This window comes from Pogoniulus pusillus, chromosome 29 (assembly GCF_015220805.1).
Source record: "Pogoniulus pusillus isolate bPogPus1 chromosome 29, bPogPus1.pri, whole genome shotgun sequence".
Taxonomy (NCBI): domain Eukaryota; kingdom Metazoa; phylum Chordata; class Aves; order Piciformes; family Lybiidae; genus Pogoniulus; species Pogoniulus pusillus.
In genome coordinates, this window is record NC_087292.1 from 6948572 (window position 1) to 6974768 (window position 26197).

Genomic DNA, 26197 nt, shown 5'->3' on the forward strand with positions numbered 1-26197 from the left:
TGAATAAGCATCTTTGCTGTAGACACTGCAGCTCAGGTCAGGAAGGGCTCCCCCCCCCCCCCCCCCCCCCCAGACATCCCACGGAGATGCAGTTCAGGCCAATCACCTCCTAAAACGGTAATTTGGTTTATGTGAAACAATCAGACCTTGAGCCATCTCCCAGAGATTATCTTCATGGTTGGGCCTTTGAGATAATCAATTACAAACAGTTCTCTCCCTCATTCCTTGCCCTGCTTCCATGAGGCCATGTCCTCTGGATGCCTGTAGCCATGTCCTGTCTACAGTCACCCCTTGACTGCCCTGCTCCTCCTTAGTTCTTTTCAGCCTTGTACAAGGCAGACCCTCTGTTTGTTTCATACAAATCAGTCCCTCTGATAATTTTTTCCACCCTTCACCAAAGTTGTACATTGTTATATCCTTGGCAGTGTTGAATCCTGGACTGCTCCTGGAGCCGTTCTTGGCACTGAGATGGGGACATACAGACTCAGCTGCTGTGTTGTGGCTGTTGTGCCCTTCTCGGCTCTCCTATTCATCCTGTTCTGCCCTTGCAGCACTGCTTGCTTGGGGCACATCTTGCCTGCACAAGCCATGTGGTGACTGCAGATGACATCTCACATGATGCTGTGTGAGTGTCTGAAGCTTTCCTCTGCTTTTCAGGGGTGGAGAAAGGTCTGAGCACTTCAGGGTGTCGCTGCTGGAGTTGCAGAAGTTCTTGCTGGAGTACCAGAGGGTGAGCTCAACACAGGCCCAGGGGAGGGATGAGGGTACAGGCACTGATACTGGTAGGGATCAGGAACTCCAAGGATGACCTTGTCATGGAGCTAGGCTGGTTTGGTCGTTGGATGCTCTGCCTGGCATGGCCACAACCTGAGTGCATCTTTCCAGGAGCAGGCAGTGAGGCAGGGGAAGCACTGGTGAGGGTAAACCTGGCCTCAGCCAGTCAGCCTGGTCAGAAAATGGGACTAGTAACAGAAGATCTTGAGGAGTGGAGATCCCAGGGGGGTGGAATTGGTCAGTAGAGATTTACTCTGTCTCTTGTGACCTCAACTGGTATTGAAATTTTCCAGCAGCCAAAATGTCATGGTTCATCCTGTCTGCCTGGGAGGTGCCTGCAGCTCCTGAGGAGCTCCCGATCGATTCAGTTGCTGATGTTTCTATTTAAAAGCAATCTTAGGTCATCCAGCAAGCACACCACAAACACTCAGACATGCACACGAGTGCAAGCAGCACACCTGTGGGCAGCACAGACCTGTAATTTCAAGTCTTGCTGGGCTTCTGTTTCATTGGTGGTCTCCTCCAAGAGAAGGGAAAGTGTGGGGCCACCACCCTCCCCTTCTCCCACCACCATCTTCCTGTCCAAGCTGTGCAGCAAGCAGAGAGCTAACCAGTGAGGGGACCCAGCCGTTCTGATGGCCTGATGAAAGACATCCATGGAGAAAGAGAGGCGAAAGGAAGCTGAGCTGGCTGCTCCTGCCAAAGGAGGAGGGATGGCAGATGTGTGCAAAGAGGCTATCAGAGGAGAAAATGCTTGGAAATAGGGCAGGTGTCTGCAGTTGCCTGTTTTCTGGCAGTTGTGCTGATGGCTGAATTCCTGGCAGAGTGGTCTTCTTGAATAACTTACCAGTTAAAGCCCTTAGCTGGATGAGCTGCTCATGGTTTGGGATAATTCTGAAATGGTTTCTTTTTCGTGTCTCTCTCGGGGTTTGCAGGAGCTCTGGGCTGCAGATATCCTTCAGGTACAGGAATTCATGTTCAACTTTCTGAGAGACCCTCTGAGGGAGATTGATGAGCCTTATTTCTCCCTGGATGAAGTAAGACACCTTGATCCTAGTGTGTACAGAATGAGGTGGAGTAGAGTGTGACATCCCCTGTGTGCTGTGATGTGAGAGCTCTGCTGCCTGTGTCTTCACCGTGGGCTGGTGCAGCTGTAAGCTGCAGTGCTGTATGAAGAGAGCGTGGCAGGTCACTGTGTTGCACAAGAGTTGGTTGATGAAAGGAATGACTTCTGGGCTCTCATGTTGGATATGTGCAACTGGGAGAGCTCATCAGGCAGTTCATTTAGGGGAGGAAAGGGGCTGTGCTTGGCTTAGTGCCCCCCTGGGTCATGTAAAGCTCTCTTGAAAACAGGGAAAGCTGAAAACAAAAGAATAAAAACAACTGGAGATGGCCATGTCACTGGCACTCTAGACCAGCTCCCACCCAAAGGTCTCTTGGCCTGCATGGCCTTAGTGAAATGCAAAATAAAATGCAAAGCAATTCATTTGTCTCCAGCTGGGGCAGAGGATTTGTCCACAGGCATCTGGCACAGCTCAGAGGAGAGGTGGCAGTGCCTAAGCTGTGGTTACTCCAGCAGACTGGGTCGGGGAGCTGGGAGCTGTCTTGGTTGCCTTTGGTCAGGCTGTGCTGAGCTTAGAAAATGGCACCTGGCCCCGAGCTGCCGCCACAGAGGGTGAGATGTGTGTGAAGCTGCACCACTCCACATCAGTAACACACACTTCTGTTTCTTCCTGAGCAGTTTCTCACCTTCCTGTTTTCCAAAGAGAACAGCATCTGGAACTCACAGCTGGACATGGTGTGTCCAGAGAACATGAACAATCCCCTGTCCCATTACTGGATCTCCTCCTCACACAACACGTAAGGACTTCCTTCCATTTGCTCCTAGACTACTCTTCCCCTGTGCCAGGGTGGGTTTCTCCTGAACTTTCCCAATCATAGATTGGTTTGGGTGGGAAGAGACCTCTAAAGGTTATATAGTCCAATTCCCCTGCAGTGAAGTGAGTAGGGGCATATTCAACTAGAGCAGGTTGATCAAAGTCCAAAACAACCTGTCCTGGAATACTCATGGGTAGTTGAGTCAAGTAGACTTTTCCAAACCAGGGTCAGTACATTGGAGACCTCCCTCTTGGTGGCCCAGTCCTCTATCCATTGTTTTACCATTAATGTTTTGCTCAGACCATGTCAGCAACTGCATCTGCACAGACTGCTTTCAGGTCCCAGCTTGTCACCAGTGACTTCTTGCCATTAGCAATGTCACCTTCCACACAGGACAGATGTAATAAAAACCTAGCAGGGCAAAATTGGCCTTTTGCCTTCTTTGCTGCTAGAAGGAGCTGTTTGTTTGCAGACAAGCTCTATCTCTTCCCTATTCATGGAAAGCAGTGGCAGCACTCAGACCAAAATTAAGGTCCAAGAGGCTAAGCCAGCTGAGCAGGCTGGAAGGCAGGCAGCAAGTGCCTGCTTGAGCTGGTCTAATCCTGCTCTTGAGCTACTTCTGCCTGGTGCAGGGGTCTCTTTATGGCACCAATGCTGTTATCACTCTTTAAGGCTTATCTCAAGAGCCAGCAGCAAGGCTGGACCTCAGAGAAGTGCTTGCAGCCCCTTGCAGCAGGAGCAGTGGAGCTCCTCACCTGAGGCAGATGGCAGATCTGGGGGAAAGTCTCTCTCACTACTCCTTACATTGTAGAGGCCAGGTCCAGGTCCATGATGTCCCAGCAGACATCTATGCCTGTGGTGAACACACTGCTTTGCTGATATCTCCTCTCCTCTGGAAGGTACCTGACAGGGGATCAGTTCTCGAGCGAGTCCTCGCTGGAGGCGTACGCCCGCTGCTTGCGCATGGGATGCCGCTGCATCGAACGTGAGTACCCAGAGCTGGCACCTCTGTCTGTCACCATCACAGCTTCTGGTAGTCAGGGGGGGCTTTGCACAGAAGGCAGTGGTGAAGGTTAATGTGGCAGGATGTGCTGCAAGGGCTGATGTTTGCTTTGTGGAACTGGGTGGTACGTGCCTGAGCTTTTGGTGCCCCAGAATGATCTTCCATCTTGCTCCTTTATCACCATCCAGCATGGTTGCCAGCAGTGCTTAGTGCTGCCCTTCTTGTGTCCATGTCCTGCTTATAGTCCAGCCTCTGGGCTAAGTTTACCCCATGGGTCTCTTTCAGTGGATTGCTGGGATGGTCCTGATGGTATGCCGGTCATCTACCATGGACACACCTTAACCACCAAGATCAAGTTCTCTGATGTCTTGGTCACTATCAAGGAGCATGCCTTTGTCACCTCCGAGTGAGTACAGCAGGGACCAAGACTTCAGCTAGTAGAGCTGCCAGGGGGGCTAAATGTGGCTAGAGCTGAGGCTGTAGCAAGGTGAAGCCACCTTTACCCAGAGATCCACCACAAGACCATGCACCTGGGATTTGGTGAAAAGAAAGCATATTGTTGTGCTTCTCAGCCAAAGGCAGATTTCTCCCAGAAAAGGAGTCGTGGGAGGGAAGGCTTTGGGTAAACCTCAATGGCTGGGCAATCCTTCTCCACTCTATGCATTGCCAGCAGCGGTGGGGACACCTTGCTCTAGGGTGGTTACATTGAATGCTGAAGACAGCACAGGTCACTGTTGGTGCAAATTGCACTTTGAGAGGCTTTGTTTTGAAATGAAGTTCAAAAGCTGTTGGTTCTATCCAGAGACCATTCCTGTTCTGACAGCTCTTTCCCTTCTCCCAGTTTCCCTGTCATTCTGTCCATTGAGGACCACTGCAGCATTGCTCAGCAGAGGAACATGGCTCAGAATTTCAAGAAGGTCTTTGGGGACATGCTCTTGACCAAACCAGTAGATATTTCTGCTGATGGCCTTCCCTCTCCAAACCAGCTCAAGAGGAAGATTCTAATCAAGGTGAACTCCTTTCCCCAGCAAAGTCCTTAAGTGGAGACAATGGGGACAGGAAGGGGTGAGGGTTTGGGACCAAGGGCAGTTGCTTACTCCTGGAAGGGCTTGACAGTGGCTGGGGTGGAAGTGGAGACCTAATGCTAAAAGCAAATGGAGATGAGGAGCTCTCTTGCTTCAGAGCAGGTGGTTGCTGCCTTTCTTTGGAGCTTGGGGGGCATTTGTATTTACGCTGCAGGAATCACCTTTGGGAAGAAAGGGTGGAACCTCAGTGCCCTTTGATGATCTTTGTGGCATGGATCTTACCTTAGTCCATTTAGTCCAGAGGAATTCAGTGTAACATACCTGGAGTTCTGGGGTCGTTCACCAAGAAATCTGTGCTGGTTTTTGGGCACCTGCTCCACTCAGGGTGCTTGAACCACTCTCATCCCACAGCACAAGAAGCTGGCAGAGGGCAGTGCTTATGAGGAGCTACCTACGTCTGTTATGTACTCAGAGAATGACATCAGCAACTCCATCAAGAATGGGATCCTTTACTTGGAAGACCCTATCAATCACGTATGTCACTGTCACCATCACCCTGTGGGCTTCATCAGTGACATGGGAACTCCATAATGCATGTGTGCTGCTGGAAGGAAGGGGCTGTGGTGCAAATGGTGCACGGGATTGTTGCTCTGTCCTGTTTCCCAGGAGTCTCTAAAGGCTGGAGTGGGAGTTATGCTGGCTCTCTGGGATGCTATTCATTAGGCAATTCCTCTTGTTAGATGCAGAAGGCTAAGCTAGAGGGAGCTGTGGGCCGAGGTATTGGAGCCGCTCTTGTGTAATCCCTGTAGCCTGCTGTCTCTTGCTGCAGGAAGTTCTGGTGGTGGTCTGCATTTCCAGACCTGCCTCCCACCGAGTGGCTGCACACAGCCGAACTAAACCAGGCATACTGTCTTGTGAAGCACCGAGCAGTCATTGTCCTGTCTGCATTTCCTTCTGCACAGCCACGTCTTCAGCTGCTTAGCTGCCAGGCAGAGTCACGTGTGAACCAAACAGACTTCAGGAAAACAGGAAAGTGCAGCCATAAAGCTGCACAACTGCCCTCAGCTCTGAGAGCTCCCATGCTGAATCCATGCAGAGTGTTTTCTCTTTGTGTTGAATTGCTCTTCGTTTGGTCATCTCCTTGTATGCCTTGAGGTGTTTGCAGCGTGACCTACAGTCTCTTTCTGTGTAAGACCTATCTCATGCTAGTTTTTCACGGCTGATAAAGCCATGCTTAGGATCTGAGGGCTGCCTGGGAAGCTTCTGTGACACTCCACTGAAATCAGTGTTGCTGGTGACTATCCTTCACAAACCCAACTGTCTCGCTGCTTGTGCTGATCGGGAGGAGAAGATCCTACATACTGGTGGTGAGCCAGTTTTGTGCTTCCTCAGGAGATCTTCTAGCTGAGTTTGTTTCCTTGCAGGAGTGGAACCCACATTACTTTGTCCTGACCAGCAGTAAGATCTATTATTCTGGGGAGACAACCAGTGACCAAGGAAATGAGGACGAGGAAGAGCAAAAGGAGGTGAGGGCTGCCTTGCATGGCAGTGAGTTGTTCCTGTAGTCAGAGAACTTGACTGGCCAAGACACTGTGCATCTCCACTGCCATCTGACTTGAAGGGGACATCCTATGGTGGGAAGGGTGGGAGCTCCTTCAAAAACTCCCTGGGGCTGGTTGGAAGACCTCTGAGCAGAGCAGACACTACAAGCCTGCCCTCAGTAACCCAAGGTGCTGGATTTCTCTCTGCCAGGTGAGCAACAGCACTGAGCTTCACTCCACAGAGAAGTGGTTTCATGGCAAGCTGGGAGCAGGGCGCGACGGGCGGCACATCGCGGAGCGGCTGCTGACGGAGTATTGCATCGAGACAGGGGCTCCTGACGGCTCCTTCCTCGTCAGGGAGAGCGAGACCTTCGTGGGAGACTATACCCTCTCCTTCTGGTGAGAGCCACAGGGGTCAGCCTGCTGCTCTGTGTTGCTTCTGGGGTAGCCTTCATCTTGACACCATCTTGAATGGTGTCAAGCAGTCAGTGAGAATGTTTCTCCCCTTTTCCTCTGCCCCAGCATCTGGTGCTGGATCATGTCCAAAGAAGCTGGTGAAGTGTCTAGAGCACAAGTTTTGTATGGAGTATCTGAAGGAATTGAGGTTGTTCAGCCTGGAGAAAAGGAGGCTGATGGGAGACCTTCTGGCTCCCTACAAGTCTCTGAAAGGAGGTTAAAGACAGAGAAGTTTGGTCTCTTCTCCTAAATAACAAGCAATAGGACAAGAAGAAATGGCCTCAAGTTGTGGCAGGGGAAGTTTAGGTTGGATATTAGGAAAAACTTCTTTGAAAGGACTGTCAAGCCCTGGAACAGGTTGCCCAGGGCAGTGATGGAGTCACCATCCCTGGAGCAATTGAAAACCCATGTAGATGTGGTACTGGGGGACAAGGTTTAGTGATGACCTGACAGTGCTAGGTTGGACTCAATGATCTTAAAGCTCACTTCCTACCCAAACTACTCTGTGATCTGATGTCAATGCACTGTCCCAGTGCAGAAGGGTCGAGTGCCTTAGAACCCTTGCGTGCTGAGTCTGCTGTGGCGCAAGAAGGCTTTGCCCAGGTTAAAGAAGTGCCTGGGGCACAATCTCCACAGGCAACTCTGTTTACCCTCTCCCTCTCCTGCAGGCGCAATGGGAAGGTGCAGCACTGCCGGATCCACTCCCGGCAGGATGCCGGCAGCCCCAAGTTCTTCCTGACAGACAACCTGGTGTTTGACAGCCTCTACGACCTCATCACTCACTACCAGGAGGTGCCACTGAGGTGCAATGAATTTGAGATGAGGCTGACGGAGCCAGTGCCACAGACCAATGCCCATGAGAGCAAAGAGTGAGTGTGTGATTGAGGAGGGTGGGTTGTGTCCATTGGGCAGCTGGGCCCACATGGGAAAACCTCCCAGGTCTTGCTCAGTTCTTCCTTTCTGTGGCTCCCTTGTCCCTGCCTGTTCCCCATGGAACTCTCTGTGTCACAGCAGCCATGCTGGCCAGCTTCATATTTTCTGAAGCTGGTTGTCTTGGAAGCTCAGTGCCAAGGAGGAGGTACAGGGCTTGGCTAAGATGCCTTCTCTCATGTGGCTTGTCTTCAGATGGCTCTGTTCCTGCCTGTCCCACAAGTTGCAGTGTTCCATATATGATGCTCTCTGTTTCCTGTCCTCCTTGCGAGGCTTCAGTCAGCGTTTTGTGGGTTGGAGGGGAAGCCAAGTGGCATGGCAGAGTTGTGGGATGAGCTGGATGTGTGGAGCTGTGCTCAGTGATGTGCCTTTCCTGCTAGGTGGTACCACGCCAACCTGACGCGGGCCCAAGCCGAGCACATGCTGATGCGGGTGCCACGCGACGGAGCCTTCCTGGTGCGCAAGAGGAGTGAGCCCAGCTCCTATGCCATCTCCTTCCGGTGCGTCCCTGGGAGGAGGGTGATGGGCTGGGAGCTGCAGCGGTCGAACAAGCAGCAGAGAGGCCATGAGCATGATGTGAGCCCTCCCAGAGCTCTTCTCACAACTGGATGGCCCTGGATAAGTCTCAGAGCCTTTTGAGAGCCTGTAGGACCCTGCCTCCCCTCTTCTGTGGGAGATGGCTGTGCTCAGCAGCCAGCACCCTTTTGCTTGGGTGTCTTTATTTCAGCAGAGACCTCTTGCCAGGTGCTAAGAGGCTTCTCTCTGTCTTTCCACCCGTCAGGGCTGAAGGGAAGATCAAGCACTGCCGAGTGCAGCAGGAGGGCCAGACTGTGCTGCTTGGCAACTCTGAGTTTGAGAGCCTGGTGGACCTGATCAGCTACTATGAGAAGCACCCACTGTACCGTAAGATGAAGCTGAGGTACCCAATCAACGAGGAGACACTGGAGAAGATAGGGACAGCGGTGAGTGGGGGTGGCTGTTGGAAGAGATCAGCTAAAGAATGATGGCCAGGTGTGTTTTGAACTGGTGCCTTGAAGTGATGTTGTAGGAGCCAGCTCTGTGCTTCACAGCCCACATCTCTTGGGGCTCCATGCCCTGCAGCCAACAGCTACTAGTTTGGATGGGAGTGTGAGCTTAGGCATCTGTTTTCTGTGTGCAGCATCATCTTTGATCTCTTGTTCTTCCCTGGGTGTTCTCCCTACCTCCCCCAAGGCAGGGAACATGTTCTGCATAACAACAGTCGTCACCACTGGCCCTTTGCTTTGACAGGAGCCAGACTACGGAGCCCTTTATGAGGGACGCCACCCTGGGTTCTACGTGGAAGCCAACCCTATGCCTACCTTCAAGGTACAGTGTCACTGCTTGGCATGAAACACCCTGCAGAGCCTGAGGGTGTAGCAAGCATCTCTTTATCTTCCAAGAGCTGTGTTATTTTACACACCTGATTCTAGGCCATGCTGGAGAACATGCTCTAGGCTGAGCCTGAAGGTTCCCAGGCTGGGCTCCCCCTTGCTTCTGAGCTCTCCAAGCTAAACCCATCAGTGGCTCCAGCCCAAAGGAAAGTGCCTATGCAGAACCACATCTGACTTGCCACCTCTGTTTCAGCAGAAATGGAGGCCTTGACTTGTTCTGCAAGGGTCACTAGGGTCTGGCAGTCTCTGGCAGCAGGACTGGAGGCTGCCTGCACACAACATTGCCTGACAGCCGCAGCAAACATGTCTGCAGCGGGAGGTGACCTCTCATCAAGGGAGAGGGTTCCCTGCCTCCACTCTGGTGAGACCCCTGCTGCAGTGCTGTGGACAGCTCTGGAGTGCTCAGCACAGGAAAGACATGGACTTGTTGGAGCAGGTCCAGAGTAGGATACAAAAATCAGAGGGTTGGAACCCCTCTGCTGGGGTTGGTCAGCCTGGAGAAGGCTTGAAGGAGACCTTCTTGTGGCCTTTCAGTACTTAAAGGGCCTGATAAGAAAGATGGGGACAGACCTTTTATCAGGAGCTGTTGTGACAGGAGGAGTGATGCTTTTGAATTAAAAGAGAGAGATTCAGACTGGATAAAAGGAAGCAAGTATTTTATGCTGAGGGTGCTGAAACCTTGACCCAGGTTGCCCAGAGAGGTGGTAGATGCCCCATCCCTAGAGATATCTAAGGTCAAGTTGTTTGAGTCTCTGAGCAACCTGCTCTAGTTGCAGCTGTCCCCGCTGACAGCAGGACTAGAGGGTACTTAAAGGTCCCTTCAAACCCAAACTATTCTATGATTCTTTGATGCTGTGCATTTGTTGTCCACTGCCTGGCCTCATGGGACCCCTCCTCATTTCAGTGTGCAGTCAAAGCCCTGTTTGACTACAAGGCACAGCGGGAGGATGAGCTCACCTTCACCAAAAATGCCATCATCCAGAATGTGGAGAAACAGGAGGGAGGCTGGTGAGTTGGTCTTGAGCTTCCTTTTTCTCTTGAGGACACCCTCAGTCCTTGGTGTTACCATCCATACAAAGGTGGGTGCCCTCTAGGGCCGGGTCTGGTAGAGGATTCTCCGCTAGCTACACATCCCCAAAGCCTCATGAACCCTAAAAGCAGACTGTGGAGCAGTCCAGTCAGGATGCTCTGGGTTCCTGTGGTGGGTGCTGATGCTGTCCACTACCTCTCTTCTAGGTGGAGAGGAGATTATGGTGGCAAGAAGCAGTTGTGGTTCCCTTCCAACTATGTAGAGGAAATTATTGGTCCCAGTAGCCTGGAGCCAGAGCGGGAGGTGAGTGTGTGCCTGAGCAGGGCAGGGAGGGGTGGTGGGGAGAAGTGAGTGTGCACAGCCCAGCACCATCCTGCCTCTGCTTCATTCTCAGCAGCAGCTGGATGAGAACAGTCCCCTGGGGGACCTGCTTGGAGGTGTCCTGGATGTGCCCTCCTGCCAGATCGGTGAGTGCCATGGAGGGGTGGAGAACTGGGGGGTGTAGTGGCTGTTTGTGTGTCTACTGAGCTACAGGGCTTGGGTCTTCATCTGTCTCTAGACACCTCAGTGTCTTCTGCAAGTGGACACCAGCTTATGGTGTGTGCTTGCCATGCAGTGACATGCTCTGCTGCTGCTCCTGGAACAGGGTGCCTCATGGTTCGGGGTTCAGGTGTGTCTTTGCAGGCTAAGCACAGCCAAGGAGCACCTAGGGTTGTAGCAAGGAGCTGCTCCAGCACAACCTTAAACTGCTGTCAGGGCACAGCAGCCTAACAAATAAGGGAGCTCAGACCAAGTTTGTAGGCTACTTTCTTGCTGTAAGGAGTTGTCCTCTCTTGCATACATGTGGTTCATCCTCCTGGCCAGGCTGCCACAGGCTCTGAAACTCCTGGGTGCTGGCTGAGGCAGGTCCTATCTACAGGTACCTGCTGTTCCATAGCTCCCCAAAGCCCAGAGGTCATTGTGCTCCAGATGGTTGTTCCCACCTGGACACTTCAGGGCACAGAGTGAAGATGATGCAGGAATGGGAGGAAGAGGGCATTACAGAGGCCCCAAGAAGCTTCTCAACCCCTTCAGAATGTGCTCTGCATCCTCACCTACCACTTCCTGAGCTCCATCTGTTGCCTCTGGTGACCAGAAATGGAAGCTTCTCCTCTTAGCTGAGTAGTTCCAGGGCAACCATACAGGTTCCTCAATGCCTGTCCCCTCTGTGGTGTGAAAGATTGTCTCAGCCTCTGCTTGTGACCTTGCCCTCTGCCCCGTCTCTCCGCGCAGCCATCCGCCCCGAGGGGAAGAACAACCGCCTCTTCGTCTTCTCCATCAGCATGGCCTCGGTGTCGCGCCTCTCCCTGGACGTGGCCGCCGACACGCACGAGGACCTGGTGGACTGGGTGAAGAAGATCCGGGAGGCAGCCCAGACCGCGGATGCACGGGTGAGCCTGCAGAGCTGCTGGCGGGGAGGCGTCTCCTTCCCAACGCTGGATTGCCAAGGAGCTGGTGGAGGCGGAGGGAGGCGGTGAGGCAGAGCCTGTGACAACTGGCAGAGCAGTGGCAGGGCTGATAAAGCCAGAGTCATCTTTGACGCTGCAGCAAAGGGTAGTGCCCACACATGGGGTTTGAGAGGTTCAGGCTTGACATGTGGGAGGACTGATCCATCAGGAGGGTGTTGTAGCCTTGGGAGGTGGGTGATCTCCATCCATGCAGGGTGACAAGGCTCAGTTACAAGGCCATGGCTGCCCTGCACCTGGTGCCAGTCCTGCTCCAGGTGGGAGATAGGACTCACCAAGAGTCCTCTCCTGTGGGTGCTTTTATAATGTGTCTCTGTGCAGATCTGCTCATGGTTGTTGTAGCGTGGGCAGGAGCAGCCACACCACACCAGCACTGCTGTTGACTGCAGCTGGTGAGCTGGTTATCCAGTGCTGCTGTTTTCTACCTGACCCTGCCACATCTCTCCCTCTCTTGGCAGCTCTCTGAAGGGAAGATGATGGAGAGGAGGAAGAAGATTGCCTTGGAGCTTTCGGAGCTGGTGGTCTATTGCCGACCTGTGCCCTTTGATGAGGAAAGTGAGTATCTGCTGGTCCAGTGGCCACTGCAGGCAGTAACCATGGCATTGCAGACCCCATGGTGTGCCCTAAGGTGCTGCTTTGGCTAGAGCTCAGCAGAGGGCAGGTGACTGAAGCAAGTTGGAAGAAGATAACGTTGGAGCTGCAGAAATGTCTTACAGAGGGTAGAAGTTCCCTTCCCCATCCCTCTGTTTCTGGGACCTGTCACCATTCAGAGCAATTGCTGAGGGAGTGCTGTTATGAGCCATCATGTCCAATCACCAACAGCAGTTTTAATGCTTTCAGACATCCATGCTGGGCACCTAGCAAATGTCTGCTGGGGCAGAACAGGGCCTGCACAACCTGATGGTGGCTGAGCCACAGTGGGAGAGGATAGTGTTGGGAAGGGGCCGGGGATGGTTGAAGCGTCTGGAAAGCGAAGTGCTCCAGGCTTACAGTCTGCTGTCTCCTCCCAGAGATTGGCACAGAGAGGGCCTGCTACCGTGACATGTCCTCCTTCCCCGAGACCAAGGCAGAAAAGTATGTCAACAAGATCAAAGGCAAGAAGTTCCTGCAGTACAACCGCCTGCAGCTCTCCCGCATCTACCCCAAGGGCCAGCGCCTGGACTCCTCCAACTACGACCCCCTGCCCATGTGGATCTGTGGCAGCCAGCTGGTAGCACTCAACTTCCAGACCCCAGGTGAGGGCAGCAAGCAAGGAAGGTGGGCAGGCTTCTGGGGTACCTGCACTTCCTCCCAGACATCCCTGCTAGTCTGATGCTAGTGAAGAGGGTGTCTAGGAGGGGCTCTGGGTCTAGAAAGGGCTCTGCAGGGAGCAGAACCTGATGTCCAAGCATATTCTTGACACAGTGGAGATGTGTTCTGGAGGACTGAATTGACCTGGGCTGAGCCAGGATGCTGTGCCACAAGAGTAAGATGTAACAAAAAGGAAGCAGGGGACAGAGTGGGCAAGGAACGTATCAAAGGCGACAGTGCAGCCCCAACTCTGGGACACTGTCTGATTGTAGGGTTTTGAGTCAAGCTCGCTGCTTTGCTCTGCAGCTTCCCCTCCTGCTTCTGCCATGCAGCCCAGCCTTACCCTTCCCCTTTCCCTGGCCCTTGCCAAGCCCTGCTGTGAGCCTGCTCAGCTCACCAACCCACCAGAAACCTACTTTCCTCTTTTTTCTTGGTGGGGTTTTCATTCCAGTTGGGAATTCAAGCATCTCACGGGGCTTGGCAAACGTTGGAGCCAGCACAAGGAAAGCTGAAAAGAGAGGGAGAGTGAGAAGGGAGTTACCACTGGAGCCTTGGGTCATTGGGCAGATCATGCATGAGAAAGTCCTGCCATGGCCCAAGCATGTGTACAGGCTGCAGTGAGGTTGGGGCATTGCAGTGTGGCATTGTCAAGGGATGGGCCAGGTCCCCTCGTGAAGGTCTTCACATAGGGCACCAATAACCCCCAGTGCTCTGGCTGGTGGAAAGGGCACAAGGTCTCCTCCTTCCATCTCCTGCCTGTGCTCTCCAGACAAGCCCATGCAGATGAACCAAGCCTTGTTCATGTCCAGCGGGCAGTGCGGGTACGTCTTGCAGCCAGCCAACATGAGGGACGACATCTTCGACCCCTTCGACAAGAGCACGCTGCGGGGGCTTGAGCCACTCTCCATCTCCATTGAGGTCAGTGCTTCATCCCAGCCTGGCAGCAGATCCAGGAGGTTATACCGAGCTTGAGTGACAGAAATGTTTTTTCTGGGTTCCTGACCTCTGCAGCTGCTCCTCACCAAACCCCTCAGCCTGTGCTTAAGAGCTCGGAGAGCCCTCGCTGAAGGGGGAGTCCCATGCGTGCTGCTGAGGGAAGCCCATTGACGGTCCTGGGGACCTGGAGAGGAAGAGCAGGAGCCCTGAATGCTCCTCCCGGGACCCTGCCGCCCAGAGCCCAGTGCCGGCAGGTGGCATCCACGAGCTGCAGAGGTGACATCCCTCTCCCTGGAGCTTGGCCAGGACAGCCTGAATGCAGGGTGGTTTCAAACACAAGAGCTGTGCCTTGTGCCCTCCTTGTCACTGAGTGGCTCTGGACTCCACATTACTGGCCTCGCTGTGTCCCCTTCCCTCTTGGGAAGGTGCTCAGAGTCAGAGTGGACTATTTAGCCCTTTTCTGTGTTGCACTGCTGGTGATAGAGGGCCACGGTAATGATGCAAGGGCAGGAAGCTGTCTGAGAGAGTTGGGGTTGTTCATCCTGGAGAAAAGAAGGCTTCAGGGAGATCTTGTGATCTTTCAGTACTTAGAGTGGTCAATAGGGAAGATAGGGACAAACTTCACAGCAGCAGGGCCCCCCAGTTTAAGAGGGAGACACAGAACTGCTTGAGAGTCCAGCACAGAGCCACAAAGATAAGTAAGGAAATGGATCATCTCTCTTATGAGGAGAGACTGAGGGAGCTGGAGCTCTTTAGCCTGCAGAAGAGGAGACTGAGAGGTGACCTCACAAATGTGTATAAGTATGTGCAGGTGAGTGCCAGGAGGATGGAGCCAGGCTCTGCTGGGTGATGCCCAAAGACAGGACAATGGGTGGAAACTAAGGCATAGGATTTTTCATGTAAACATGAAGAAGATTTTTTTCCCTGTGAGGGTGACAGAGCACTGGAACAGGCTGCCCAAGGGGGCTGTGGAGTCTCCCTCTCTGGAGATATATATGAGTTTTCAAGGTTCCTTCTAGCCCCTGACATTCTGTGATTCTGTTGTGACAGGACAAGAGGTGACAGTTTAAAATTAGAGGAGGGTTATTGAGGCTAGAGAGAAGAAGCTTCTTTATGCTGAGTGTGGTGAAACACTTGCCCAGGTTGCCCAGAGAGGTGGTAGATGTTCCATTGCTGGAACTGCTCAAGACCAGGTTGTGTGGGGCTCTGAGCAACCTGCTCTAGTTGCAGGTGTCCCTGCTGACTGCAGAGGAGTTGGACTAGATGAGCTTTAAACTGATTCATGATTCTAGGATGATAAGAGGACAAGAGGCTCCTGGTGGGGGGTACCATAGGACAGGCTGCAGATACTCACTGAAGATTTTACTTCCTGGATGATGGGACTGGGGCTGGACCATTCCTGTGTCAGCTCATGGAGTCACGTAGCAAAGGCAGGACTGTGGGACAGGTCACCAGACAAGGCTCCTGGAGGAACGGGGAAGGTCTCAGTTGTGCCAAACCAGATTGCTGTCAGGTTTGGGCTAGAGGCTCTCTCTGGCCGTAACAGGCATTCCTAGACATTTCAGAGCCCAGCCATTCACCTGTGGGGCAGCAGTGTCCTCTGCACGTTGCCTTGTCTCAAGCAGACCTTGGGAAGAAGGCAGCTTTGCTCCTGCTTGCAGGTTTCTGACAACATGCACAAACTGCAGCTCCTCTGAGGCCACCTCACTTTTGGACTGATCCCACCTCAAAGAGTCTCTGCCCCGCTCAGGGAAGGACCCCATCATGTCCCATCTGTACCATCAACCCCATATCCATCTTCTCCCTTAAAATCCCTGTTTGTTTCCCAAAGTGTTGCTGTATCTTGGCACGCAGCTGCAACCAGCAGCCATCACGAATCACTGTGCCACAGCCTGTCACTGTCTCCTTTAAGAGATGGGCTGAGCCTTTTGTCCTCTGGCAAAACTGCCCCATGTCCCCACCAAAGCCAGCTTTCACGGATGGCAAAGCTGTCTGGAGCCCAGCATGACTCAAAGCACATGATCCAGCGTTGGCAGCGTGTCCTTCCCCTGCAACAGCAGCGTGCCGCCAGCACGCTGGAGTGACATATGGCCACTGGCAAGAGGGAGCTGGGCTGGCGTTCTGCAAGGAAGCAGGTTGCATTTGTGCTGAGCACAGACTGTGCTAGGAACAGGAGGCAAAGCAGCAGTGGAGAGCAGCTCCTCCTCATGCTCAAGCCAAGGCAGGAAGGCCAAGAAGTTTTGACAAGGATAAGAGTGTCCAACCCAGCTCTCCAGGCAGGGAAAGGTGATTGAGCTTGGCAGCCCAGGATGCTGTGGTCCCAGGCCTGGCTGTGCAGGTGGCAGACACAAACCTGGGGCAGTTCAGCTGCATTTTTTTGATGGCTTCTAAGTCCAACTGGTGAGCAGGAACAGCACAGCAGCTTCCAGGGGTGGGAGCTGTTTCTCTCCAAGGGGCATGCTGGGCCAGGCTGGCTGTCAGAGTCTGTTCTCTCTCCAATTAGCTGAGCCAGGGTGATTTAGATGGAAAGAAAACATCTTGGTATGCATACACTTATTTTCCCCTTTGCTCTCATCTCTTACCAAGTCTCTCCTGCTCTCTGCCCAGGTTTTGGGGGCCCGGCACCTTCCCAAAAATGGAAGGGGAATTGTTTGTCCTTTCGTGGAGGTGGAGGTATCTGGCGCCGAGTATGACAATGCCAAGCAGAAAACAGAGATCGTGGGTGAGTGGGTCAGTGAAGGGAAGGGAGAGGGAGGCACCACCACTCCTGACCGTAGTTTGGGCCATGGGCACTGCAGCAAAGCCCAGCCCTAGGATGGGGGCTGTCCGTGATCTCCACACCAGCCATGGTGGGCTTGGCAGGGGCTGCCCACTGACCACGGTGCTTTTCTTACTAGCGGACAATGGCCTGAACCCTCTCTGGACCCCGAAGCAGTTCCACTTTCAGGTCAGCAATCCTGAGTTTGCCTTCCTCCGCTTCGTGGTGTATGAGGAGGACATGTTCAGCGACGAGAACTTCCTGGCCCAGGCCACCTTCCTGGTGAAAGGCTTGAAGACAGGTAAAGTGCTTGGGGAAGCAGGGAGAGGGTATCATGGTGGTCCTCGCCAGCTTGCTAATTGTTGAGTTCATGGGAGGACACTGTCAGTCCCCAGGCTGGCTCAGTTCCTCCTGTCCCCAGCCAGGTAAAGACAGAAGCCATTTTCTAACATCCCTCAGGACCAAAAGCCACTTGGGAGAAGCTGGGGGAGTTGGAGAAGACCTGTTAGAGTTGTATGCCATGAGTGACACCAGGGCTATCTCTGCCGTAGGTTTCCGAGCTGTACCCTTGAAGAACAACTACAGTGAGAGCCTGGAGCTGGCTTCGCTGCTCGTCAAGATAGACATTTTCCCTAGCAAGGTGAGGCTTGGCCATGCATGGGAAGGTGACCATGCCACAGGGCTGAGGAGCAAAGGTAGTCCTGCCTGCTGCTGCCCACTGTCCTGCTCTGCTCTCCCTGCGGCAGTCAATGCAGTGAAGCTCAGCATTTGCTTGGCTCGAGTGTGTGCAGGACAGCTGAGTTTTTGGCACCGCTTTGCAGGGATGCATGGAGGGCTGGTGGGGTAGGAAGCATTGGACAGGCCTCCTGCAGTGAGCTGGGGCAGTTCAGGCAGGGTCCTTCCTGGGCTGTGCTTAACTTGCATGGAAATCCCTGCAAGCAAAGCTGTATGAGGCAGATTTACTCTGCCCCAGTTCCTGTCTGTACTCCAGCAAGGTTCTAGCTCAATATCAGAGAGCCTGGCTAGCTCAGGGCTGACCACACTGGCATGAGTGGAGGGCAGGGATCCTTCAGAGACAGATGTTTTTGCTATTTTCTCATTGAAAATGATGCTGGTGGGAGGCAGCAATGGCTGCTAAAGACAGAGCAGCTACACACTGCAAAACTCAAGGCCCCTGGACACCCTGTGTGGCAGCTCACTGGGCAGCCAGGTATTTTGCAAGACCTACACTCAAGCCCAAACCTTTTACTACTATATTTCTTTCCTGATCTGAGCAGGAGAATGGTGAAATAAACCTCTTCAGTGCTTCAGCCCTACGGGATCGAGCAGGGGATGCTTCCAGCCAGCTGCTGACGAGCAGAGGCAGAGAGGGGTCCTTTGAGTCTCGGTACCAGCAGCCCTTTGAGGACTTCCGTGTGTCACAGGAGCAGCTGGATCACTTTGAGAGCCGGGAGCGAAGGTAGCCCAGTGCTTCTTAAGCTCTTCCCTGCATGAGACCTGTTCCATCCATCTACCCCCTGCCAGCATTTAGTCTCCTTGATGAAGGCAGCTAAATACAGCCTCCCACTCACCCAGAGGGGAGATGCAGCCTCGTTTACTGTGTGGAAACCCTAAATTTCAGCATGAAACTTGTACCAAGCCATGGGGCAGTCTTTGATCTGGGGTCCACAGGAGTGGGGTGGGGATGAGTACCTGCCACACCACAGTTAGTGATGCATTCCCCAGGTGTGGGGGATATGCTAAGCCCCTGCTTTGCTCCCAGGGGGCAGCTTTGGACACCAGAACAGTACCCTAGGGCCATCCTGAGCTGTCCTCTCCGTGTCCCCTTGCAGGGTACTGCGGAGGACCCGGGTCAACGGGGACAACCGGCTGTAGCCCATCCCGGCGGGCGAAAGCACCTCCAGTGCTTGTGAATCTCACGGCACGCTGTGAACTGGTTTCTATGGAAACGGCACTGCTATGGCCTACTTTCAGGCAGCTTTTCCAGTTTCTCTGTTGAAGTGTGTTCCAGCAGAGAACTAAAAAAAAAAAAAAAAATTGGGAAAAAACCTCCCTAATCAACCCCAGCCCCCACCAACCTTCACCACCGAGCCCTTCATGAAGCGCATCGGCGTGTACAGCCTGCCAGCCGTCAAGGGGAGAGACAAAACTGTATATAATTGCAAGGAAGAGACCCAAAATCCTCCAACCAGCCCTCTGCCGTCACTGCTGTGCCTGTACTCCTGGCAGTCCCACTCCTGTGCTGCTGCTGCAGCCCCTTGGCAGCCATCTACAGCTGTACTCGCTCTCAGGGTGCCAGGCAAGTGGGAAGGACTGAAGTGACCAAGCAGCACCTATCTCTGTCCTGGCGGCATTGCATCTACCTACCTGTGTAGCCACTGCCTATGGGTCCAGTAGTGAAACTCTACATTTACAAGGCCACCCTAGCTTTAAACGACAATAAAAGTGTCAGTATTACATGGGTGGTGGCTCAATGGCTGGTGGTTTGTCCCCCTGCAGACCCAACTATAGATGGAGAGGACGCAACCCAGCTCATTCCTTCCTCCTGGCTCCAGAAGTCTGCAGCTACTGGGTTAAAAAATAACCAGAATGTTGCTCACTCAGAAGAGTGAAACAAGCTGTGCCACAGCTGTGACCATGCTGTTCTGAACCAGACTGGGGATGAGCAGTGACCTCAGGCTCCGAGGGGAGCTCCTAGGATGGTGGTATCCAGGCTCTAGTATGCTGCTGGACTTCACCCTGCAGGAATGCTGCACACGAGGGATGAGCACTGCCTGCTCCTGGACCAGGAAGCATCTCCCTGCACAGGGAAGGCCTCATCAGCACCAGGCATCCCTAGGGGTACTTCATCACCCTGCACTGCGTGGGCTTCCCCAAATCACCAGGCAACTCAGGTCCGTCTTTTACGCTCTTTATTTAGGAACAACCAAAAATGTCTGGTTTCATTTCAACAAACTGTACAAGCAAGCTCTTCCCCTCGTCCACCCTCACATCCACATATACAAAAGGAAGGGAAACTTGCCATTCACTTCTCAGAAGTGGCATTGTTGCTACAGGGAGTTCTTGCCCTCAGCATAAGAGCAGGCAACATCCATAGCAGGTACAAGCTACCCTAGCCCTAGTAATAGCCACAGCCCACAATCACAGGCAGCTTTGCTTGATTTGTGGTTTTACTTAAATCTCTTTAAAACCTTTACCAAAAGTAAAAACTATTTCCTGTCTCACACGATTGCCAAGGTGACCAGCTAAAATTCTGGTCTTAATAAACAAAACCAAAACCAAACACAATAATAAGCCCACTGGAACCTCCCTCCCCAGCCCCAGACATCCCCAGTACAAAGACGGTTTACGCAGCAGAGCCCTCGCTCTGCTCCCTAGCTGCACGGCCACCCTTATGAAAGGTCCCATTGCAGCTACAATTACATTTTCCTTTGGATAAATCCAAGCCAAAAAAAAAAAAAAATTAAAAGAAAAAGAAGAAAGTTCCAGGTCACTCAGCACCAGCATGATTTCTAAATAACAATAATTAAAACAAAACAAAAGAAGAAAAAAAAATAAAGAGACCCCATTAGGCTGACTCTGTGGTCTGCTGAGAACCAAAGTGATCAACACCAAAGTCTCTCTTTTAGTGCAATGTTAGTGTGTGCAAGGGGGGGATCACAGCCACGTACCCATAACATCACCACGAGCCAGGTGGGGCAGAGAGAAAGTGCAATTTGAGCAAGAAGTTTTCTAGGCCATGGATTCTGAGCCCAACCTTCACTAGCACCAGTAAGCAAGAGCCCTCCCAAAACCACCTTCCATCAGTAAGGGGAAAGTGTGGTTTTTAACTGTGCCATCAATACATAGCCAACATCAGCCAACGTTGCACTGGAACAGGCAAAATAACAGGAAAACACAGAAATAAGAAGTAATAATAGTAACAAAAATAATCAATTGCTGCTTAGGTTACAGAGCTGCCTTGCTCTGCTTGATAAAGTTTTGTGATGCCAATCCAGCACTCCTGGCAGGGACCGCTGCCAGCGCAACATACAGCAGAAAATAAACTGGCACCGAAGCTTGCAAGGGTCTCATCTCCCACCTCCATGTGTAGCGTTGCCTGATTTTACCCTGCTGGCTTTGTGCTCAGCTGAGTTAATTACTACAGAGGTTGCTGCAGTGAGCTGAATCACACTGGGCCACCAATTGATTTGTAAAGAGCAAAGCCAAATTCATCTGGGCAAGAGGAGAGACGTTCACAAGTCCTTTAAATACTATCACTGTGAGGGGAAGGTGCAAAGTTATGTGAACTTTCTCATTCGTGTCTAAGTGCAGAAAGATCACCTTCCTCTTCTGATTCCCAGCTTCCAAACACTGTCTTCCCATCACCTTGCCTCTGTAGTATCTCTGAGAAGGACTGCAGGGAAGACAGAATACAACATTTCTACTTGTGACCAAAAAGGGTTGCTTTTCACTTAAAAAAATCCCTTCAAAACCATAGCCCAAATCCTGAATGGGAACCCAGCCTCCTCCATCCTCCTTTTCCTCCTGCACGGAGAGAGAGGACATCCAGCAAATTAACCAAGCAGGTAGCTGGCAGCTCCAGCCTCTGGAGCATGGATGGGCAGGTTCGTGTTCTGCATTCAGCTGTGGGCTGCCTACAGAATTTCTCCTCGCTGCTGCCAGCAGCTACTGCTTTTGCTAGTGGCTTCTCATGGTGACCCACACAAGACCCTGGCAAGGAGGGAATACGCAGCTGCACCAAATACCTATGTGCCATGCATCAAAGCAAGCCCCTGTGCCCACTCCCGTGGCTATGGCTGCAAGCTGGATGTGCAGCAGCATCTGGCTCTCAGGCAGGTGGAGATAAGAGCCTGTAAATCATGGTTTGGAGATAGGAGCCTGTACATCATGGTTTGGTTAGTGCTCTGCTACTGAAGAAAACAAACCAACAAAAGATTTCCAAGATGCTAATTAAGGAGCTGAAAAATAAGCTACCCAAATGAAACAGAGAGCCATGCCTAGAAACCTGAGGGCTTGCTGGTAGTGAGTCAGGTAACTCTGTTCTTGCATCAGAAGAACCAGCAGCTCTCTACGTGAGCACGCCAGGCACGGCACAAAGCAGGGGTTTGGGTTATTAAGCAATTGGATTGTGCCTTTAATCTAAGCAGCCTCAGAGACATAAATAACAAGATTCACAGGGATTACAAATGATGGCTCCTACGTGCCTGTTGAGCCCAAGCTCTCACACAGCTGATGGTGAAGAATTCAGTTTCCCTTCTTCACTGATGCTGGCCACACAACCGCTATCTCACAGCCCTCCTTTCAAGTCAAGATAGTCATCTTTGATTAGATGATGATAAATATTCACACACCGTGGAGAATTGTGGTGACACTTCCTCTCAACACCAGAAGAGCTGCTTGCTGGGACTGTCAAGCCACCTCTCAATTATTCCTTCGAGTTTCAGATGCAAACACATTTCTCACATCCTGTACCAAAACCTGAGCCTGTTTGGAGGTGACACCTGCTTCTCAGATTCAAAACTGGTGCAATAGGGAAACAGGGCTACAGGGCTACAGAGCTAAGCCCTCCAGACCTTTAGCTTATACTTACAGGGGGATTTCAAGTCAACTGAAAAAAAACATAGCTAAGAAGGAATGTAGCAGTTAGAAAGGGAACTCAATTTCTGTTTGATTTTGGTTTTTTACTTTAAATCTTGCCCTCCCCCCTGAAACGGGGCTTTGCTAGCCCTGCTGTCACATCTGAGGGGAGGCTGTGTGGAACCACATTTTAAAATTCCTCTGACCCAAAAGCAAGAAAAACTCCTGCTGTGCTTGTATGAATGCATGGAGACAAAGCTCAGAAACCTCAGGAGCTTCCAACCCTCAAGGCTGTTTTTTCTGTGTACACCGGGAAGTTCTCCCTCTAGCTCAAAAGACTTCTCTTTTCAATTTTATTTTCCTTTTTTTTTTCCTGGAAAACTGGCCAGATCCAATCCGAGTGCAAAACATCTCAGCTAGTGCATGGACAAATGGCTCAGGGGGGCCAGTTCACACCACCGTCCTTCAGCATTCCTGTAGATGGAGCGGGGATCACTCTTCCAATTAGCCATAGGCCCTTAAGTGTACACCAAAAACCCCACAGAAAATCACCTTGAATGGGCAAACTACACTTCCCAAGTATTTATATAGCAAGTAGTTAGTAAAAGTGTACATTTTTAATGTACCTCTTAATGCAATAAAGAATCAATGGCATATCTGAACTGTATTATATGTGTACTTAAATAAACCTGCAAGTACATAGACACTAGAGAGTAACTTGACCTACCTGTATTTGTTCTCTGAAGGTATCACTGTACGCACATTCTCTCAGGCTGCACGGCTCCCAGATCTGCTCCCTCCAGCTCTAGGACCACCCAGCTCTTCCTATCACCTGTGACATTTCAAGGTGTGCAGGATTGAACCCCTGGGGCTCTGGCTGCCTTTGCAGTGCAGCTGGCCTGCTCTGCTGGAGGAGGGCGGCAGGGATGCTGCCCGGCTGAGCCAACACGAGGCCGAGGTGGGATGGCTGCTCCAATCGTGGCATGACCAGCAATAGTGCTTCCCGAGGGATGCCTGGGGAGCCAGGTGTCACAGCAGGGTGCTCCCAGCCAGCACCACCCCTGCTCACAGTGTTTTGGGGAGGGTTTGTCTGACTGCTAAGGGCTGATTGCAGCAAACTGCCCCATCTCTGTAGGCTGCAGGTCACTCCTACTGAAGCAGATGCTCAGGCTTGGCCCCAGGGGTTACACCATATGCCCAGGGAGCTCAGCACCAGCACCCACTAAGTACCACCAGGTGAGAGGAAGCAAAGCATTGAGAGATTAAATCCTTCCCAGATGCTCAGCAAGGCAGCCTCTTAGAGCAGGGAGGAAAGAATTGGAAATCAAGGGCAGTTGAAGGTAGAAATCAGACACCATCCTTGGAAGAGGTTCTGAAAGAGCTGTTTTGTTTTTAAACCAGATTGTTCTGTAAACCTCTGGATCCGATCCTTTGGGGCTTGCTACCCACCCATCTAATAAATATCATTTACCACCAACAATAAAGTCTCCCACATTAAAAAGCTCTCACTAAATAAAAACCTTCTACTGAAAAAGCTTGGCTGAGCTAGCTTGGAAAAAAAAAAGGAGCCAGGACTACTCTCCATAAATACATCAGTGGACGAACACCAAAATCTATTTAAGTTAAAGGACAATGTTGGCTCCAAAGCAAACCAGGAATGAACCAGCCACCAAGTAATTCAAACTAGAACTTTAAATAAAGTTTCTTGACCCTTCAAAGGCAGTGAAGTTCTGGAATAGCCTTCCAAGAGCAAAAGTGAAGGCAAGACATGGAACCAATTTTGAGCTGGGATTTGATTTGTTTGTGACAGAGCAGTCTGACACAGCATTTGGCTGGACTATGCAGCTCAAGAGTTTCCCTTCTAGATCTTGTTTTCTATTAGAAAAGAATACTAAAAAGAGTAAATCTTCAAGTAGTTGCATCACAGCAACCACTCAAAATGACACGGGCACGTTAAAAAGGTACAGGGACTGGGAAGCAGGAAGGTTAACTGGGAAACTTTTTTTGTTCTTTCACCAGATAAACTGGAGAGGGGGGGGAAGGAAAAAAAAGCATCCAAGGGATAAATAAAACAGAAAAAAAAAAAAGGCTGGAGCAACCACTTGAGGCTCCCAGCGCTGCTGCAGGAGATCTGTCATGTAGGGCTGCAAGAGGGAAACTTCCTGATTGCAGAAGAGCTGCTGCCTCGCCAATCCCTTGGAGACAATGACTTGAACCACTCACAGCAACACTGCCTGCTCGCTGTGTTTGTTCTCTGAAGAACAGCTTGTTCTCTCTGAACAATGAAAAGGATTCCAGGTCAGGATGGAAAAATTATGATGTGCTAGTTCTCGGTGATTAAAGAGAGACTTGGAGATTTAATAGCCTGCTGCAGTCAGTCTCCAGGAGCGCAGGGGGAAAGGATGAACGACACCAAATTACACCGCCTGGGTTGTCTGGGTCTGGGAACCTGCTGCTTATTGGAGATGCTAAACTGAACCTCATCTGCAGGGGTGAGAAATCTCACTCCACTCCCACTGCAAGGCTGGCTGTTTCCTTCTCAGATACCTTTCCTTTCCTAACACACGCTTGTATGCCTGCAAAGCCCTTCACTGCAGGGCTTAAGGACCATAAAGGGCAGAGAGCATCTGTGCAGCCATGCCAACCTTTAGAGAACAAACACCTTTAAAGGACAGATGAAGGAAAAACCCCAAAACCAAAAAGGAAAAAAGTACTGTGCCATGATAGTCCATATCTAAGCAATGACCTTGTTTACACAATGTCTGAGATTTGTTATGCTTGTATAGGCAGCTGTAGGCATTGGTATATGAATATGAAATCTGAAAGTCTGTCCACTGGAAAGCAGACAAGAGCATCCTCTTTCCTGGGTGCAAGCTGACCCCCACCTCCGCCAGCTCTCAGCCATCTCCTCAGCCAGGCCACTGAGAGCTCTGCACCAAGTGCCCAGTTTTTGCATGTGTGCTCTCCTGTGTGCTATGCTCAAAGGTCTCATTTATGGCAGTGCTTTATCACCACGTCCTGCTCCTGAGGCTTGGATCATGTCTGCCCATGGGTTTCTTAAAGACCAAAATTTTTTTTCTCAAGGATAAAAGCAGATCCTCCAGGGCTGGTGGTTTCAGCTCAGTCTGTTTCTGAAAAAGAACAGAGATGTCAGAGATGCTTTGGCTTGATACAGGGGTCTGAAATCCACATGGGGTGCTGAGTGAGGAGGAAGGAGTATAGAGATTTCCTTAGGATAGGCAAAGCTGGGAGCCTCAATGGAGTCAGCTGTGGAAAAAGGCCAGGCCCACTCATAAGGGCCAGGAAACTTAAAATCCTCGTGGGAGTGGAGCTGGGGTTTGGCCAGCAGCAGGGCTGAGGCATGACACAGCCCACAGCAGTCCAAAGCTGTGCACTCTCACTGAGTACCTTCTTCCTCTGTGCCATGAGAGGTGACAGGACCACGTTGCTCTGGGTGGCATAAAGCCATGCTTGGAGGGTGCTAGCAGAGGAGCAGACATCTCCCTGGTATGGGCAGAAACACACTACCCTTACCCAAAAACATGCCTGAGGCTGCAGCTGCTCCCCAGCAAAGAGCACAGGGCAGTGCACATCCAGATCTATCAGCTGCAGGAAGGGCAGGGCCTCTGTCAAACCCAAGTTCCATCTCTTCCAAACCAGACAGGGGAAGACAGCAATGGATCTCACTGGGTCATGTTCCATGAGGGCCTTCAGCCATGGCAGAAGCGTGTGAGAGGGCTGGAGAATATCCCAGCTGCCCAGCACACTGGCAAGGAGCTGTGTGCATGGAGTAGGTGAGGGGCTGCACAGCCCCATGCTGGGACAGGGTGAGCATTTGGCCATCCCCATCTGGTGGGAGCCCAGCCAGGGAGGAAACGGACCCCAGCTGCGCTTCTGAAGTGCCCAGGGAGAGTGTGGAAACCACCTCTCCTCTCCATCCATGTGCACACACACACATGCCTTTCAACAGTGAGTCCTGGAGGAGGGGTAGGGCCGGCAGCTGCTAACACCAGCTCTCCATGCCTCCCCTCCTTGTACCCTGCATCTTTACCACTCGAGCCTCGCCCTGCACCCAGCAA

At 51.8% G+C, this 26197-nt stretch overlaps 2 protein-coding genes across 7 annotated transcripts in view; one reads left to right on the forward strand and one right to left on the reverse strand.

The window, feature by feature from the left end:
* PLCG1 (phospholipase C gamma 1) overlaps positions 1-18997 on the forward strand; it is a 52371-nt gene extending 33374 nt beyond the window's left edge. The window contains exons 8-32 of one of the 4 annotated variants that reach the window (XM_064167895.1): positions 658-730; positions 1710-1811; positions 2513-2634; positions 3552-3637; positions 3941-4061; positions 4497-4665; positions 5092-5214; positions 6105-6206; positions 6433-6620; positions 7346-7546; positions 7988-8107; positions 8389-8569; positions 8877-8954; positions 9924-10027; positions 10256-10352; positions 10444-10516; positions 11322-11479; positions 12013-12109; positions 12565-12789; positions 13614-13762; positions 16388-16502; positions 16678-16839; positions 17090-17178; positions 17816-17997; positions 18371-18997. In XM_064167895.1, coding sequence (XP_064023965.1) covers positions 658-730; positions 1710-1811; positions 2513-2634; positions 3552-3637; positions 3941-4061; positions 4497-4665; positions 5092-5214; positions 6105-6206; positions 6433-6620; positions 7346-7546; positions 7988-8107; positions 8389-8569; positions 8877-8954; positions 9924-10027; positions 10256-10352; positions 10444-10516; positions 11322-11479; positions 12013-12109; positions 12565-12789; positions 13614-13762; positions 16388-16502; positions 16678-16839; positions 17090-17178; positions 17816-17997; positions 18371-18413 — 3160 coding nt within the window. In that variant the 3' untranslated portion in view covers positions 18414-18997. The remainder of the gene's footprint in view (positions 1-657; positions 731-1709; positions 1812-2512; positions 2635-3551; positions 3638-3940; positions 4062-4496; positions 4666-5091; positions 5215-6104; positions 6207-6432; positions 6621-7345; positions 7547-7987; positions 8108-8388; positions 8570-8876; positions 8955-9923; positions 10028-10255; positions 10353-10443; positions 10517-11321; positions 11480-12012; positions 12110-12564; positions 12790-13613; positions 13763-16387; positions 16503-16677; positions 16840-17089; positions 17179-17815; positions 17998-18370) is intronic. The other 3 variants (XM_064167897.1, XM_064167896.1, XM_064167898.1) reach the window with 3 other exon arrangements.
* A 436-nt stretch (positions 18998-19433) lies between these two features.
* The window catches only part of ZHX3 (zinc fingers and homeoboxes 3), a 60705-nt gene continuing 53941 nt past the window's right edge, over positions 19434-26197 (reverse strand). For all 3 annotated transcript variants that reach the window (XM_064167901.1, XM_064167899.1, XM_064167900.1), the window contains one exon: positions 19434-25249. In XM_064167901.1, coding sequence (XP_064023971.1) covers positions 25239-25249 — 11 coding nt within the window. In that variant the 3' untranslated portion in view covers positions 19434-25238. The remainder of the gene's footprint in view (positions 25250-26197) is intronic.